The sequence below is a fragment of the Alexandromys fortis genome, unplaced genomic scaffold (assembly GCF_014885135.2).
Source record: "Alexandromys fortis isolate MF-2015 unplaced genomic scaffold, M_Fortis_MF-2015_v1.1 scaffold_8_1_9099942, whole genome shotgun sequence".
NCBI lineage: Eukaryota > Metazoa > Chordata > Mammalia > Rodentia > Cricetidae > Alexandromys > Alexandromys fortis.
This window is the reverse complement of record NW_026067898.1, coordinates 3,582,171-3,598,308: the sequence shown is the minus strand read 5'-3', so window position 1 is coordinate 3,598,308 and position 16,138 is coordinate 3,582,171. Positions and strand designations below refer to the sequence as shown.

Here is a 16,138-nt window from a genome sequence, read left to right as displayed (position 1 = left end):
CAAGGGACTTATGACAAGTCACTCGAAATCTTCCTGTGAGTTGAACAAATGGACATAATGACACCAAAGCCCACCCAATTATGAAAATTCAAATACTTGAGAGAATTCCTTTTATTAGAATCACCCATACTTTCCTCTCATTCTTTGATCACTGCACCCTGAAATTCACCACGTAGACCATGATTTAAATCACTCACTTGTCATTTATTTTTGCCTTGTGACTACGCCTTGTACCCAGTCTCAAACAATAACTTCAGGAACACAGGGCTACTCTTTTCTCTTTGTTCAAACCAAATATTGATTCTTCATTCAACCCTAATCCATGTGTTGAAGAGATGCCAAGCTCTCTTCTAAGGAGGCATTGGGGAAAACATAAAGCCAATGTCTGATTTCATACTCTTGAAACATGTTGTGATTAATGTAATAACAAAAGATGAAGTGGTCAGACATACTTTGGTGGTACACAGAAGATGTCTTTAGAAGTAACATGTAACGGACCTTTTTTTTATTTCTTATTGTTTATTTACTTTATTTTATGTGCACTGGTGGGAAGGTGTCAGATCCCCTGGAACTGGATCTTCAGGCAGTTGTGAGCTGCCATGTGCATGCTGGGAACTGAACCTGGGTCCTCTGGAAAAACAGTCAGTGCTCTTAACCACTGAGCTATCTCTCCAGCCCCCATGAAATGGATCTTGAAAGCTATGTAGTTCCCCAGAAGAAACCAAAAGGAGTATTTCTTAATGTGTCCCAGGCATAAACGATGTAGTTATGATACTGAGATTTGATACTTAAACTCAGACAATGAGGTTTTAGTCTCCCTTAAGTGAGCATCATTGTTGTTATCTGATACCTGTTTTGCTTTTTAAGTTATTCTAAGCAGTTTTGGTTTGGTTCACAGTAGCATACTGATTATCATTACAAACCCTGGAACTAGGTTGCTTAGCTGTGACTTTCATTTTCCTCAATTTTTAGCTACCCAGGCACCCTTGACTTTGAAATGTATATAATAATCAGCGCTATCTCCCAAGATTACTTGGAGGACTGAGTTAATCCATGTGTACTTAGGCCAGTTCCTGGCACATGCAAACAGCTGTCACTTCAGACTGCTTCTAATATTTCTGCATGTTGGTTCAGCAATAGGCCCTACAGTCATAAAATTATTAGCTGACATCTGGTTTACTATCCAACGAACGACTCATTAACACTTTCTACCTATTGCAAAGTACGACGTTTCCTCTTTCCGGGATTTTAAGTGTAGCTACTTCAATGGTCAGAGCGCCATGACTGAAAAAGTGTAGCTTTGGTACCCAGTCGAGTAGAAGTCACTGAGAGGAGAAATACTCTGTGAGAATGATTCAGAAACCCGGAAATCAGTAGAAAGCTCGATGCCTGCTGATACACAAAATTGTAAATAATTTTATTTCTAGGAAGTTGGGTTAGTGGGCAATTACTCTGTCCAGTCCTTTGCAAACGGGGTCGATTCAGGCGAGTTCTCCACTTTCAGCCAAATCGGCCTTTTCCGCGGTACCCACCCTTTAACCAAATCTCTAGGGAGGATTAGCAAGCCGGATCCTTCTACCCGGGTTTCCCCGTCGCCCTGGCAACGGGACCGGAAGGGGCGGGCTTTACGCCCTTCCTTCCGCCCGTGACTGCCTTCGGCCGCAGAGCCGCTGGGGGCCGTGCTGCGGATTGCTCCCCTGTCTCCGAGCGGAGCCGGAGCCGGAGCCGCAGCGGCCGCCGCACAGACGGCCACGTCAGCCTAAACCGGCCCGCCCGTCCGTCCGCCCGCCCCACCCCGCCGGCCGCCGTCCCACGGACCCCGCCCCACACCTTTCCCACAATGCCGCGCGCCAGGCCCCGCCCCGCTCCGCCGGCGCGACCCGAGCGGCGGTGCTGCTGCTGCTGCGCGCGCTCGTAGCCGGCGTCCGGTCCGACCCGGTCCCGAGCTCGGCGGCCTAAGGATGGGGCAGTAGCCGAGGACGCCGAGGTGGGCGCGGGCAGCCTCCACGCACCGCAGGGGCCTCGGGAGGGAGGGCGCCGGCCGCATCCCACCGCCGCCGCGCCGCCCGGGGTCGGGTCCTCGCCTCGCTCGCTGCCCCCTCCACCCTACCCTCCGCTCGCACTTCTGACTCGGGCTGCTTCTCCCCGGTCGGACCCGGGACCTCGGACGCACACGGGCCAGCCCCGTTCCCCGGCCTTCCCCCGCTCCCGCTCTGGAGAAACGGCAGCATCCATCCTTAACGTTGCGTTTACCTTCAGCCTCCTCACCGGCCCCGGGCTGTTCTGTTACCCCCACCCTAACCCCAGGGACACCGTATCCCAAATTCCTGATTGAGATTAGTTCTTCCTTTGTTTTCCTCCCTGTTAGTTATTAGCCTGGGTATTTCTGGTTTTCTATCAGTATCTTTTACAAAGGTGTATATTTTGTGGGATGGACAGGAAGGGTTAGAAGTGAGGTGAGGCCTGTTCACAGGTAAGGAATTTTTAGGAACACGTTTGGGTTTAAATGAAGAGAATTGAAGTTGAAGATGCTAGGAAAGATCCCCCTTCCCAAGCATTTTAAGATCTTCAAAGGATACTAGTAGAACTCTAAGGTGAAATTCTAGATTTTGATCCTTCACAGCCTTCCTGGTTCTCTTATTTCTTCTACATTTGTTTATTCCACACGTGATCTTCATCATGAAATTTCACCGATTCGCAGCTGTTTCTCTGCTTTTTTTTATAAGTCAGTTTCTTCTCTCAGAGCAAGCACCTTAGAAAATTTGGGGTAGCCCGCTTTGTAAGTTGTCTATTTTTATACTGACATTTTTAAATTGTTATGTAAAAGGCACAAACCCCTTGGAAAAGTTTTATGCTTTTATTTCCCTCAAAGGCATCCTCTACAAATGAGATTAGATTCGAAAGAAAACTGAACAGTTTTTAAGGCGTAAAACGAGCGAAAAGGGAAGAGATACTGGAAAAGGGCAGTGTGCTGGGAGAAGGAAACGCTGCTTATTCTTACCCTGGTGGATCACACGCCTTCTTGTCTAAATGTGTGTGTGTTTCTAGATTCCAGCCTTTTCCTTCTACCTAGAGTGATTTCGCAAGTATGCCTACCTGGATACAGAGGCAAGGGAGGGTTCTAGAGGGTAGGACTCAGGGCCATTCACAGTGTATTGCTGACCCTGTCACTTGGCAAATTATGTTCTAGCTGCTTAGTTTGGAAAGTATTTTAACTGCCTGGTTTGGTCTCTTTAGGTTAACGTTTCTGGGCTGTGTTCTGGGATGCTTGATTGACCCTTGAAGTAATGTGGACAGAAGTTCTCAAATGTGTTTCTTATAACCACTGGACCCAGCACTGTATCTTCATGTTCACTTAAATAAGAACTTGCCTAAGAAAGAGAATGGGAGTCTGGTTAAACAAAGATGACTTTCTCAGAGACTTGAAGCGGATCGGTCTCTGTCTTCTGATAGTGTTTGTGGTCGTTGTGGTAGGCACGGATCAGAATTTTTACAGTTTGCTCGGAGTATCTAAAACTGCAAGCAGTAGAGAAATAAGACAAGCCTTTAAGAAATTAGCACTGAAGTTACATCCTGATAAAAACCCGGTAGGTAAAATTTCTCTTTCAAATACCTGCTTGTTATACTGTGTCTCAATATGTGTTTTATTTTTAAATAAGCATTTGGAATGCTTAAGAATGTAAAAAAATTATAACTTGGCAGCTGGAGATAAAAGACAGAGGTAGGTAGAGCACTTGCGTGGCGTGCCAAGGTTCGGGGTTTATTCCCACCACCTGAAGCTAGTAAGTCACCTGCAGAGTAAAACCAAAGAAGCAAAGCACGAGGATTTTGTCAGTATCCTGTACAGCTGCTGCTTCTCTGTAAACTGATTTCCAACAGGAGCAGTGAATGGATTAACCTCAGCCTTGTCTTTGAAGCAGGGTTCATGCTAATGGGGGGGGGGGTCGTAGAGACAATTATCCCCTCAGAACTCAGAAGAGCCTTTCAGGAGGGACAGTAGCTAGTCACAGCGTGGTTAACTTTCACTATTGTAATCCATGCAAAGTCCACACTTTTGATTTACACACTTGGAATCAAAACTTGAGAGCTCCAAGTGTACTTCCGTTTATAAAGATTGTGTATCCAAGAACCTTTAAAATCAATTTGTTTTGATTTTTATGATATTTAAGTTTTTTCATTAATTTTTAGCTTATCATGAATAAGGACATGATGGGGATAATTTATGTAGCTAGAAATTTATAAGTGAGTTTGTTTTATCTCAGTTACATAAAGCTGAACACCATAAACTCCTGGTTGACTTCTCTTTCCCAGAGATCTGTATTATATTTAAGGATTTTGTTGTTGTTGTTGTTTTTCAAGTTTTTGTTTTAAAGTTGCCAAGTGTAATTTCCAGAAGCCAAGTCTATGTTACAGTAAAAAAGTAACATCTTTTTTTTCCAGTTTTGAATTGTGATTTTGGTATTATTTCTTTTTTAATAATGAAAGCTACACTTTATGGCTGGGCCTCACATGGGAAATGGCATGCATACTATTTATTTATCACTGTTACAGAAGTAACAGATTATAAGTAAAGGCTTCACTTAGTGGCATTGTTTTCAGCATCTTAGAAGGGGATTGCTGATCTTTATCCACTGTTCCTCTTATTTGGATACTTTATACAGTAATGAACTTGTGTTGCCAGAACTGCCAGACTTTTGAATTTTGAAATTTCTGATTTCCCTTCGTTAGGCTTCTTTTCAAAGTTTGCTTCCTGGGACTACTTCCTGGTTTCATCTTGATGATTCGTGTCTTATTGTTCTGCCCTTTTTCCTGTCGGTATGCAGAAATCTGGATCAGTTAAATCTGTATTTCTGAAGAGATTCAGATTGTATACTTGAAATAACCGTTGTATGTAATATTTTTTTAACAGAATAACCCAAATGCACATGGTGATTTTTTAAAAATAAATAGAGCATATGAAGTCCTCAAGGATGAAGATCTGCGGAAGAAGTATGACAAGTACGGGGAGAAGGGACTTGAAGATAACCAGGGAGGCCAGTATGAGAGCTGGAGCTACTACCGCTATGATTTCGGTAAGGTGCCTGCTACCGTGAGGTCAGTCCTGCCCCACCCCCACCCCGTGCTGGGCTGTGAACCGCAGGCTCTATGCCCTTGACCACCAAGCCAGGTCTCCAAACCTGAAGTTTATATTATGATACAAATAAAAGTGTCATTCTGCTGTTTAATTTGTATGTTGCATGTCTGTCGCTTTGATTAGCTCTTAGGTTACTCTAAAGTTGAGTTGAAAAGGCAAGTCATTTGGTCTACAGAAATTACGGAACATATATGAAAGTGTATTGGTCACATTATGCTTAATACTTTTATATATGGTTCCATTTAACAATATGTTTTGTGCTGTATGTTGCATTAGAAGTTAAATACTAAAGCATGTCAAAACTTTGAAGAGTATGTTCCAGCCATAGCTGGACTTCCTTTTAAACGTAACAGTAGCTTGTGTGGTAGAAACACCATCTTCCTCGTGTGGCGCCTCTGGTGATCCTGGTTTTACGTGCTGTTGGCAGGAATAAACAAGGAAAGCAAGAGGAGAGGGAGACACAGAGGACAGGGGAGGAGGAAGTAGAGACCACAGTCATATCAGAAGTGTTACCATATATCACCAGTGTTTCCTCTTGTACTAGTGAGCTTCAAGTGCAGGCTAAGAACTGCATGTGCGCTTATCTAGACTAAGGAAAATAGTTTAAATTTGTTCTGTGGTTTACTCAAGACTTCATAAATAAATTTAAAAATATTTACGTATATTCCCTGCTGACTTTTACCAGCCAGACTTAGCTTCCTACTAGCTTACAAAAAGAAAATTTTATTTGGAGTACAGGTCTGTAATTTGTTACATATTATCTATTAATTCTGTAAGACTCTGAGGGCAGAACTGAGCATTTGTGTTTAAAAATAAAACCAAAGAAACCCCACAGAAACTTTGCCCTAAAAGCCCCAAATATTTACAAGTGCCCCTGTGGAAAAATTTCCTGTCTGTGCTTTATATCCATTGTTAACATTACTCAGTTTGTGGTTTTGATATTGTAGCATGTCATCTTTAGGAGAAGTTAGGTGACGGGTACATAAGAATTTGTGCTGTTGTTGCAAGTTCTAATGAGTTTGTGGTTGTTTTTAAAACTAACAAAACAAGGGGGTTGGAGAGATGACTCAGTAGTTAAGAGCACTGGCTGCTCTTCAAGAGGACCTGAGTTCAATTTCCAGCACCCACGTGGTGGCTCATAACTGTCTGTAACTCCTGTTCCAGAGCATCTGACACCCTCACACAGATATACAGGCCAGTAAAACCCCAATACACATGAAAGAAAAGTAAATTTATAAAACAGTAACAAGGCAGAGAGGTTTTGTATGGGGAATAATGGAGGTGACTAGGAACTTCACCCACACTGTGGTCGGCCGGATCACGGCATTGTCAGTATTGAAGGAAGTCATCTGGAGCAGCAATCACTGTCGGTTTTCTCTTAATTTGATGTGTATTCAAGTTTGAAATTCAGTATAGCTGATTTTTATAGCTAATATTTTATGTGGTTTATTTTTATGAAGAAGTTTTAATTTTATGGTTTTTATCCACTTTTAAAATTAGGTATTTACGATGATGATCCTGAAATCATAACATTAGAAAGAAGAGAATTTGGTAAGTTTATGGGCAAACAACTTTCTGAAAGTAGTACAGGTCACATCTCTTACCCAAAACTCACAAGTCTGAATGTAATCAGAAGTTAGAAATCATTCAGAATTTTTAAAAGGAATATGATGTGCATGGTATATTAAACTGTTCAGAGAAGCATGGGGGCTAGAGTGGTGGTTTTCAACTGTGGGTCACCACTACTTTGGGGGTTGAACGACTCTTTTACAGGTGTCACCTAAAACTGCATATCAGGTACTTATATCACGATTCATAACAGATGCAAAATTATGGTGATGAAGTAGCATCGATAATACTGTGGTTGGGGTCACCACAGCGTGAGGAGCTGTATTGAAGGTTGCAGCATTAGGAAGGTAGAGTATAGTGGTGTATAATTTGTGTTTAAATAAATAAAGCTTGCCTGACGATCAGAGGGCAAAGCAGCCATACAGGCCAGGGAGTGGTGGCACACACTTTTAATCCCAGAATTCCAGAGACAGAGGCAGGTGGATCTCACTGAGTTCAAGGCCACCCTGGGCCACACAAGATTGAATCTGTCTAAAAGAGAGACAGAGCTCCTACAAAGGTGATCCCAGCATTTGGGATCACACGCAGTCCCAACCCTAGGAAGGTGGAAACAGGAGCAATATGGTTGAACAGAGAGAGACTATGAAGGGGAAGAGACAGGAACTTGGTGGAGTGTGGAGTTTGAGAATTCATGGAGACAGAATCTTGCCCCTTCTATCTGAAGGTTTGGTAGAGGTAAAAGTTCTTTCTAGTGGTTGGCTCCTTTGCTTTTCTGATAGCTTGAACTCCAGTATCTCTGGGTTATTATTGTTTATGCTACAATTGAGAACCACTGGGCTAGAGAAGTGACTCAGCTGTTAAAAGCACTTTTACTCTCGAGAAGACATAGTTTCAATCCGCAGCACCTACATGTCTCACAGCCATGGTTCTCTGACCGCTACAGGCTCTGTGCACTCACATGGTCACATGCAGGTGAAGCTATCATAACATAAATTCTTAGTCAGTACGTAGCAAAATAGCTAAGTATGAATACCAAATGAAAGTAAAAAAAATATGCAGTTGAGGTTTAGCGTCCATTTTGCTTTGTTACGTACTTGCAACAGCAGAAAAGGTGCAGTTTCAGTCTTTTAGATAAGTGTGGTTATTGTGGGGGCAAGTTTAATTTTATATGTGACTGATATGAAAAGTCCCTGTTCCGTTCCAGTTACATTTTAGACCATTAGGAAAACAGCTGACTGATAGAGTGCCGCTAGAAGTTGTGTATATGAACTCTTCAACATCTTTTCCTACAAAAGAAATGGAGGGATTTGATTTATTGATAGATAACACTAATGCCTGTATCACAGACCACGTGTGGTTGTGTAGCTCTATAGCTCTTCCTGTGTGGTTCTTACTCTCACTCATTCATAAGTGTTTTGTGACCCTTGTGGTTAGAAAAAGGGAGACTTGTGCACAGAAATCAGAGGAACTGAACCAAACCTGCAGCTGGCTGCTCTGTGAGACCACCTAGAATGACTTGGCTAAGTTTTATACTGCAGATGAGTTTATACGTTTTCAGACAGCACTATGCAGAAAAGGCCTCCTAATTAAGTCACTTAGAACCCCACATGACAGTTCTAAATTCAGGCCCGAAACCTTAGAGATAATTGACATATCGATTAAAGCTCGCACTGTTCTTTGTGTGAATGGACTAAGATAAGGTGACCCTGGCCCTTCAGTTCTAGAAGCAGAGAGAAGAGGACAGATGTCACCAGTGGGCTTGCTTGTGAGTTTCTATTGCCATTTCTTTCTGTTGGCTTGAGTTACGTAATCTTTCCATAAACAATTATAAAATCATCTTTAAGTGATGTATATATATTCTAGTCTTCTGGGGAGAGTCCCCAGCACTCTCAAATCAGCTGTATTCTGGTAGAACAAAATGATGCAGATGCTGTGTTGTGATCATGCCCTGGTTCATCTCTGCTTGCAGCCTTTCCTTATACCTTATATTCTTTTAACTGGTTAATTCATTGAAATCTCTGCCCAGATTTTGCCTCTCAAGCGTCTCTTCTAGCGGCCAGCGCTGGCTCTGATTTCCACCTTTCCACATCTTGGCATTAGAGCGCTTTATTACGCATCTCTTGAGTTTTCAGCATAAGTCTTTTATATTTTGCCCAATTTTCCTGTTGTTAGTACTGGAAAATTTAGGCCAAATTAGAGTTCACTTTTACCAGGAAAGGAACCTAAATGTCTGATTTCAACACAGAAGGACAGAAGTAGTTAGGAAGCTCTAATTTTAAAGCTATGAATGTTGCCGTGTTTTCCTAAGAAGGGTCGTGTTTTCCATTAAGCATGGGCACATTATCTTTTTGTATTTCACAGTACAGTAGATCATCAGCCGTGATCAAGTTCTAGGTTGTGTTTGAAGGGTGGACAACACCTGACCAAATAAGGCCACGGTTGAAGCATCCTTTTGCAGATGTACCAAAAAAGAGGAACTCAAGACAGTACACCATTTTCTGTACTAGTAGAAGCTATTGTATAGATATTAATAGATATTCTGGTTCTGTGATCTCAAAGAAATTTGCATTTTCAAATATATATTTACTCTGTTTTGTGTTACTGAGTTATATAAAGCATTTCATTGTGCTATTTTACTACACTATTAAAAATACTTTTAGTCCAGCACAGTGGCCTACCCTGTGACCCCAGCTATGTGGGAAGCCAAGGCGGAAGGACTGTGAGTTCCTGCCCAGCCTACACAACAGAGAAAAGCCTTGGTCCTAAAACTGAGCAGATAGTGAATGTATTTTTAGTCTGGCTTCTCACTAGGCAGCGAGAACTGAACCACTGCTGCAGAGGTTGGCAGTGTTTCTGACTCGGGGATACGCAGCATTAGATGCTCTGTCTCGTATGGTTGTAACTGACAAGAGGCTCTCTTTTTTCTGTTAAAGTTTTCAGTAATTCTAATGAAGATTTTCCCCTCTAAATTAACATCAGTTGGTAGTCTAACCCAACATGATCATCTATATAGTGTTTAACACTTCCCAACTTTGCCAAAGAATGACCGATGGAAATCCTAAGTTATTTACTCTTGCTTGCAGTGTGTAGATGAACTGTTTCTCCACAGAACTGCCTTGCCACTGAAATATATTCCTGAGTGTTTCCACTAGCCAGTCAGCTAAACAAAAATAAGCATAGTACACGTATTTTGACAATTATAATTATGAAAATTTCATTTAAAATCACTGATAGCTGACATTGGTATGAAATTATATAAAGAGCTTAACAAATTGCTCTCACGTTTGTGTCTAGAATATTAGAGTAATTTTTGGTTAAAATTTTAAAGTGTCTTCATTGGATCATTTTACAAATACGTGCTGTCAACTTGATACTACATGGTGTTCAAATCTATTTTAGCAAAAACATGTAATGATGTTTTAAGATGACAAAATTCTTTACATTACATTTTTAAACAATATGGTTTTCCAAGATAAAGCTCTTACTTGGGAAAAACATTTAATTTAATCTCTGTAATCTTTACTATAATGCAGGTGACTAGCACATACCTTTCTTTAATCCCAGTACTCCAAGCAGGCAAGTGAGTTCAAGGCAGGTCGGGTTTTCATGGCCAAGTTCCATGCTACCAGGACTACACAGTGAGGCCCTGTCTCAAAAATGGTTTTCAGTGTCTGTGACGGGCCCTGGCCCTACACTGACCCTTGCTGCTAGTGGTATAACAGCTTTAGTCTCAGCCGTGGTTTCCCCTTTACCTTTCTTGTGCACAGACTGGCAGGAGCCCTGGCTGTTGCCTCCCGTGCTACCCCTTGTGTGTCTTCACGACCACATTTACCCTGCAGGGCTGCTGCTTATTCAAGTACAGGCTCAGAAGGAGTTTGTAAAAGTTATATGGGTATGACATTTGAGAAGAAACAGTACTGCTTATAGGAAAACCACAGGAAATACACTCACTTGGAATATTTAGGACTGACTTTTTTTATTCTGATCTTAGCGAAACGATTTGTAATTAAAATGTGCTTTAACCTTTGGTAAATCGTTGTGTTTTGTGTGCTTTCAGATGCTGCTGTTAATTCTGGAGAACTGTGGTTTGTAAACTTTTACTCCCCGGGATGTTCACATTGCCACGATTTAGCCCCCACTGTACGTATGCTTAATGTCCCAGCTGCTAAAGCCTTTTTCCTAGTTGATGTATTTATTATTTGGGCTTCCTTTTTTTCTAGTTTGTTGGAAATTATTTTGTGTTAGTCGCTGTGACTATCAGATCACCAAATACTTTTCCCATGTTTTATTAGGAAAACTTTCCTCCCGTAAAATCATAGAGTGAAGTATTCAAGAGAAGAAACATTGTCAGAAACTCTTGTTGTCTTTTTCTGTCTAGTGGAGAGAGTTTGCTAAGGAAGTGGATGGGCTACTTCGCATCGGAGCTGTCAACTGCGGCGATGACCGGATGCTTTGCCGGATGAAGGGAGTCAGCAGCTACCCCAGCCTCTACATCTTCAGGTCTGGCACGGTAAGTGCTATTTCCATTCTGAAGATTTGTGGACCTTACAGCTATTAAAGTACTAGAGAAAACAATAGGAAAACTTTTAGGCTTTTTCTTATTTTAGGAGCTAATTTACCATAAACATTGTGTATTTCTTTATCAAACTTTCAGGACCATCATTTTCTGTCGTACAGGATGTTTAATGCACATTTCAACATATTGTAGGTGCTGCCTCGTGGGATATACAGCTCTAATACCTGTCTTTTTCCCACTTCCAGTGACGAAAGGGAACTAAAGGCGTTACAAAATATTAGAGACAGATTCTGTACTGTCGGGGTTCTCCAAGTATCATTTGTAAGAACACTGTGATGTTAAGAAGTAGAACTTGAGCATCATTCAGAGTGTTAAGTCAGAGTATTGGGTAGCGTTTGAAAGTGAAGAAGTAAGGGCATTCTCTAAACCAACAGGCTGCAGTGAAGTATAACGGAGACCGGTCAAGGGAAAGCTTGGTGAGCTTCGCCATGCAGCACGTCCGGAGCACAGTGACGGAGCTGTCTACAGGTACAGACTTCCTCATTGGCTTGCCTTTCGGGGGTGTTTTGTAATCAGTCTTTTGGATTTACAATGATAGTTTTACATTTGGGTCATAATTATGTTTTGAAGTATGTTTTCCTGTGCTTCTTAGAAAGGAATCGTCTTGCTCTGGTCTCTGCTGACTTGTACGTTGGACAGGCTGGTTCCGTTTGCACGGGGACTTGTACAGCCCAGGTGTAGAGGGTGTGAGATATGGGGGGAAGGGCATCCTGTGAGGCTGCCAGTGCTCAGCCCTGCAGCGCTGATGCTTCCACAGCCACAGGCCGAAGGCTCAAGTTCAGAACTACTTCAATGCTAGGTTAAAATCATTCACCACATGATTGTAGGGTGGCTATAAAGTATCTGAGACAGAGTGCATGGCCAGAGGGTGACTCATTCATTCAGCACCAACTGTGTGTGAGGAACTGTTCAGCACTGTGTAGTAATCCCAGCCATCAGCAGCTTACGTCAGTAAGCGCAAGGCCAGCCAACAGCTGAAATGCAGTCCAGGAACTTTTCTGGCTAGAAATTGAGCAGACAGAATGATCAAGGTGTGAAGCTACCCTGTTGAGGGGAAGAGAAGAGGTTAGAACGTACTTCTTCACAGAAAACGTAACTAACTTCTCCTAAGATGGAATAGGAAGGCTTTGGGAAAGACTGCGTATTTGGAAGTCAGCAATTCTGCACACATCTAAGACAGCAGGGAGTGGAGTGGGCTTGTGTGGGAAATGTCACTGGCCAAATAGGCAATGCTCAGGTCATACAGACTTACCTGTTTGACCTTTCTAAATAATCAGTATGTCTTAAAAATAATTGTTAATAGAGAGGATTGGAAGTAAAGTTTGGAAAGAAAAAACTTTTGGAAGAATGTTTTCATTATTGAGTAAGAAATACTCAGAAATTTTATTTTCTTTAAAGGGAATTTTGTTAACGCCATAGAAACTGCTTTTGCTGCTGGTATCGGCTGGCTGATCACGTTTTGTTCTAAAGGAGAAGGTAATTTCTCACTTTGTTAGGATAAAAAGACTGGTATCTAAATTTAGAAGATAGTTTATATCACTATGCTTGATTTTCTTTTTTTCTGTCAGTAATCAGTCAGTACAATTTAAGTACCAATTTACAAATATTTACTTAATGTATACGTCTTTGACCTTTTACATATAATGGGTAATAAAATTTGTGATGTATACATGTTTCTGTATAATTTCATGTTTAGTGGATGAGTTTTCAGCCTAGTTTTCAGGATAAATTGTTTCTCAAATAGCCAAAGATAACTGGGCAGTGTGCACAAGTAATTAATTATATCAACTACAGATGCTTCCAAAATAATTTTTAGAAATTCAGTCGTTGAAACTTAAATACATAAAAAATGTGCTCACCTCATCAGATTGTGCCTTTAGTGATGACAGCCCCATTTCTAGGGCACGCCCCTTTGTAAGTTATTTAAAGTTGAGTGTCCTACATGCCAAATTTTAAAAATGCAAACTGTGTTCAATGAGATCAGTTTAAAGTTTTTCCAAAATTACAAAATATCTACCAGACAGTGGTGGCACATGCCTTTAATCCCAGCACTCAGGAGGCAGAGGCAGGTGGATCTCTGTGTTCGAGGCCAGCCTGGTCTACAAAACAAGTTCCGGGACAGACAGGGCTGTTACACAGAGAAACCCTGTCTCAAAAAAAAAAAATTAATCCATTGTAAATACTTTGTTGTGCCTAATCCCAGTGTGGGTCTAAAAGCCACAGTTCACCCATCCTCAAGACCTGTGTTAGGAAAGCATTGCCTTCAGCTTAGTGTCTCAGCAGTGAGTTTCTTACCAGCCTAACCCAGTGGCTCTTAGCCTTCGTAATGCTGCAACCCTTTAATACAGTTCTTCATGTTGTGTTGAAGCCCAGCCCTAAAACTTATATCATTACTTCTTCATAACTAATAATGTCATTCGGCACACATCCCACACCCCCACCTCCGGGGTTAAGACCAGTGGGATAAGAAGCACAGGTCCAAGCAAAGCTAAATGCTGATTTCCCTATCTACACATGAGCTTTAGAAACTTTCTAACATACTGCCATTTATCTTAGCCCCCCAGAAGCTACGATGCCTTTTCTTCCAAGGCATATATACATATACGCCACAAGAGGGCGCAGGATCTTAGGACGGATGGCTGCGAGCCACCGCCAAGTCTTAACTCATTGTGTCCTATTATTCATATTTAATAAAATTTGGTCTTTTTAAAAACGTGAAATGCCATTTTAAGATTAAGATTTATAATACTTTGAAGATTCTGCCCATACCTTCTCAAATAGATCTGTTAGATTATATTTCCTGACCAAAGGAGAGTGTTTCTAAGGGGATAAGACCTAAAGAGGTGTTTCCTGCTCTCTGTTTGCATCTGTAGTGGAAATCCTCAGAAATGAAGGGGAGGGAGTAAGAGATTGAGCCTGAGTGTGAGACAGAGATGGCCTGCTGGGCCTGTCCATATTTACCAGTGCAGCTCCTTGCCTTAGAAACAGTATGGCGGGGGCGCCAAATGAGGTCATCAGAATTAAAACTAAAACAGCCTCATAAATTTCTTCCCCTCAGATTGTTTGACTTCGCAGACAAGACTCAGGCTCAGTGGCATGTTGGTAAGCACCCCTCATTTCTATACAATGTGTCTCCATGTAAGAGCACAGCTAGAAGTTGACAACAGATATCTTTTCTCGTGGTTTCTTGAACACTTTATCCCACTTACCTGTGATCTTATTTTGTGGTAGACATGATTTTAGCTGTGTCTTTCTGAATTATTGTGTTGTCAGTGTTAGTGTGTGCTTCCCTTATGACTCACCTGAGTCTGCCGTGTTTACTGTTGTGTGTGCATTCCTCGGTTGTTGGCTAGGCTTTGTCATCCCCAGACTTCAGATTTCGTTATCTCAGGGTTTAGCCTGCTGCTGCTGCTGCTGCTGCTGCTGCTGCTGCTGCTGCTGCTTCCCATGCTGGGAATGATGCTTGTCCTTGAGTAGCCCTGGAACTCCACATGGTCTGGGAGATTGTCAGTTGTGGAAGCTGGAAAAGTCCTGTAGAGTACTGATGTTGATTGGGTAGGATTTTTCTACATAACAGATCAATTTTATGGGCTTGTATCTGCCTCATTTCTGTCCTGTTTAATTTGGGGATGGGCATGTTAAATTGATTTGTATTTTCATTTTTTTATGTATGTATGCCAACGTGTGTGTGTGTGTGTGTGTGCGTGCGTGCGTGCATGCATGCATGCATATATGTATGTAGCTTAGTCGTTCTGTTACTTAAGGGTTAGGTAATGCCCTGAGATGGTACACCAGGCAATTTCACCGTTGTGGGGCATCACAGAATTTACTAAGACAAACCTGGTGTGTTCAGGATGCCTCATACCTAGCTTTTGTAGGATAGCCTGTTGCTTCTAGGCTACAAAACTGTACAGCATATTACTATGCTGAAAGAATATGATGAAACTAGTCTGAAAGCGAGGAATTGGTAGACCTGTATGGAGCATGTAACATGAATGTGCTTATGTGATTGAAGGTTGCTCTTGGGGTGTGAGTAGTGAGTGATTTTGGAGTCCTGGGCCCACATTATACACTAGTGTTTACATACCCTGTATGCTTGGGCTACACCAGCTTTGTAAATGCATGGTTTTTCTTCAGTAATTATCCTTAGCCTACTGCCTGTTACCTAAAGAGCAAATACATACATTGGTCTACTCCTGCTCGGGGCAAGGGTCATCTGTACCACTTCCATATCCTGCCCCACTGGAATGTCTTGATGGAAGTAGCCTGCAGGAAATCATCATGCCCTATGAAACACTGCCTGCAGACCCCTCTTAAAGGACCCGCCTAAGGCTCGTCTTGAAGACTTGACCCTTTTTTGGGTATTATGTCCACGTGTCTACTAATTGTGTTCTTGTATTCAGAGAGTCTGCCATAAGCATCCCTTTCTGATAAAGCCATTTGTGTTGGGAGTGCATGGTTTACTTTTTTTTTTCAGAGCTTACTAAAGTCTACAGAAAGCTTGGCAAAATCTTATCAGCTGTGACTTCTCTAAGCCGTAGAGATCTTGTTGCTCCTTCGCAGTCTTCTAGGATGACTGTCGGATGCATGAACAGAGACCACTGCCCACATGAGTACTTGTGCAGAGCATGACTGTACTTGACGTTGTTGACAGCAACGTGATTGTTACAAGCGTTTGATAGCTGTTGTTCTTTGGATAGTAAGAAATGGTTTTGTCTAATGTTAAAATCGCCAACTTAATTTACTTAGATTCTTATAAGGAAAACACTTAATTGTGGTTTGCTTACAGTTTGAGAAGTTCAGTCTATTAGCAGGTACAGGGAACATGGCAGCGTGCAGGCAGGGGTGGTGCTGGAGCT

At 41.9% G+C, this 16,138-nt stretch overlaps 1 protein-coding gene across 1 annotated transcript in view; it reads left to right on the top strand.

The window, feature by feature from the left end:
* Positions 1–1,661: 1,661 nt before the first annotated feature.
* Dnajc10 (DnaJ heat shock protein family (Hsp40) member C10) overlaps positions 1,662–16,138 on the top strand; it is a 37,508-nt gene continuing 23,031 nt past the window's right edge. The window contains exons 1-9 of the mRNA XM_050120375.1: positions 1,662–1,987; positions 3,238–3,587; positions 4,910–5,072; positions 6,635–6,685; positions 10,761–10,843; positions 11,082–11,213; positions 11,654–11,747; positions 12,678–12,755; positions 14,338–14,381. Coding sequence (XP_049976332.1) covers positions 3,384–3,587; positions 4,910–5,072; positions 6,635–6,685; positions 10,761–10,843; positions 11,082–11,213; positions 11,654–11,747; positions 12,678–12,755; positions 14,338–14,381 — 849 coding nt within the window. The 5' untranslated portion in view covers positions 1,662–1,987; positions 3,238–3,383. The remainder of the gene's footprint in view (positions 1,988–3,237; positions 3,588–4,909; positions 5,073–6,634; positions 6,686–10,760; positions 10,844–11,081; positions 11,214–11,653; positions 11,748–12,677; positions 12,756–14,337; positions 14,382–16,138) is intronic.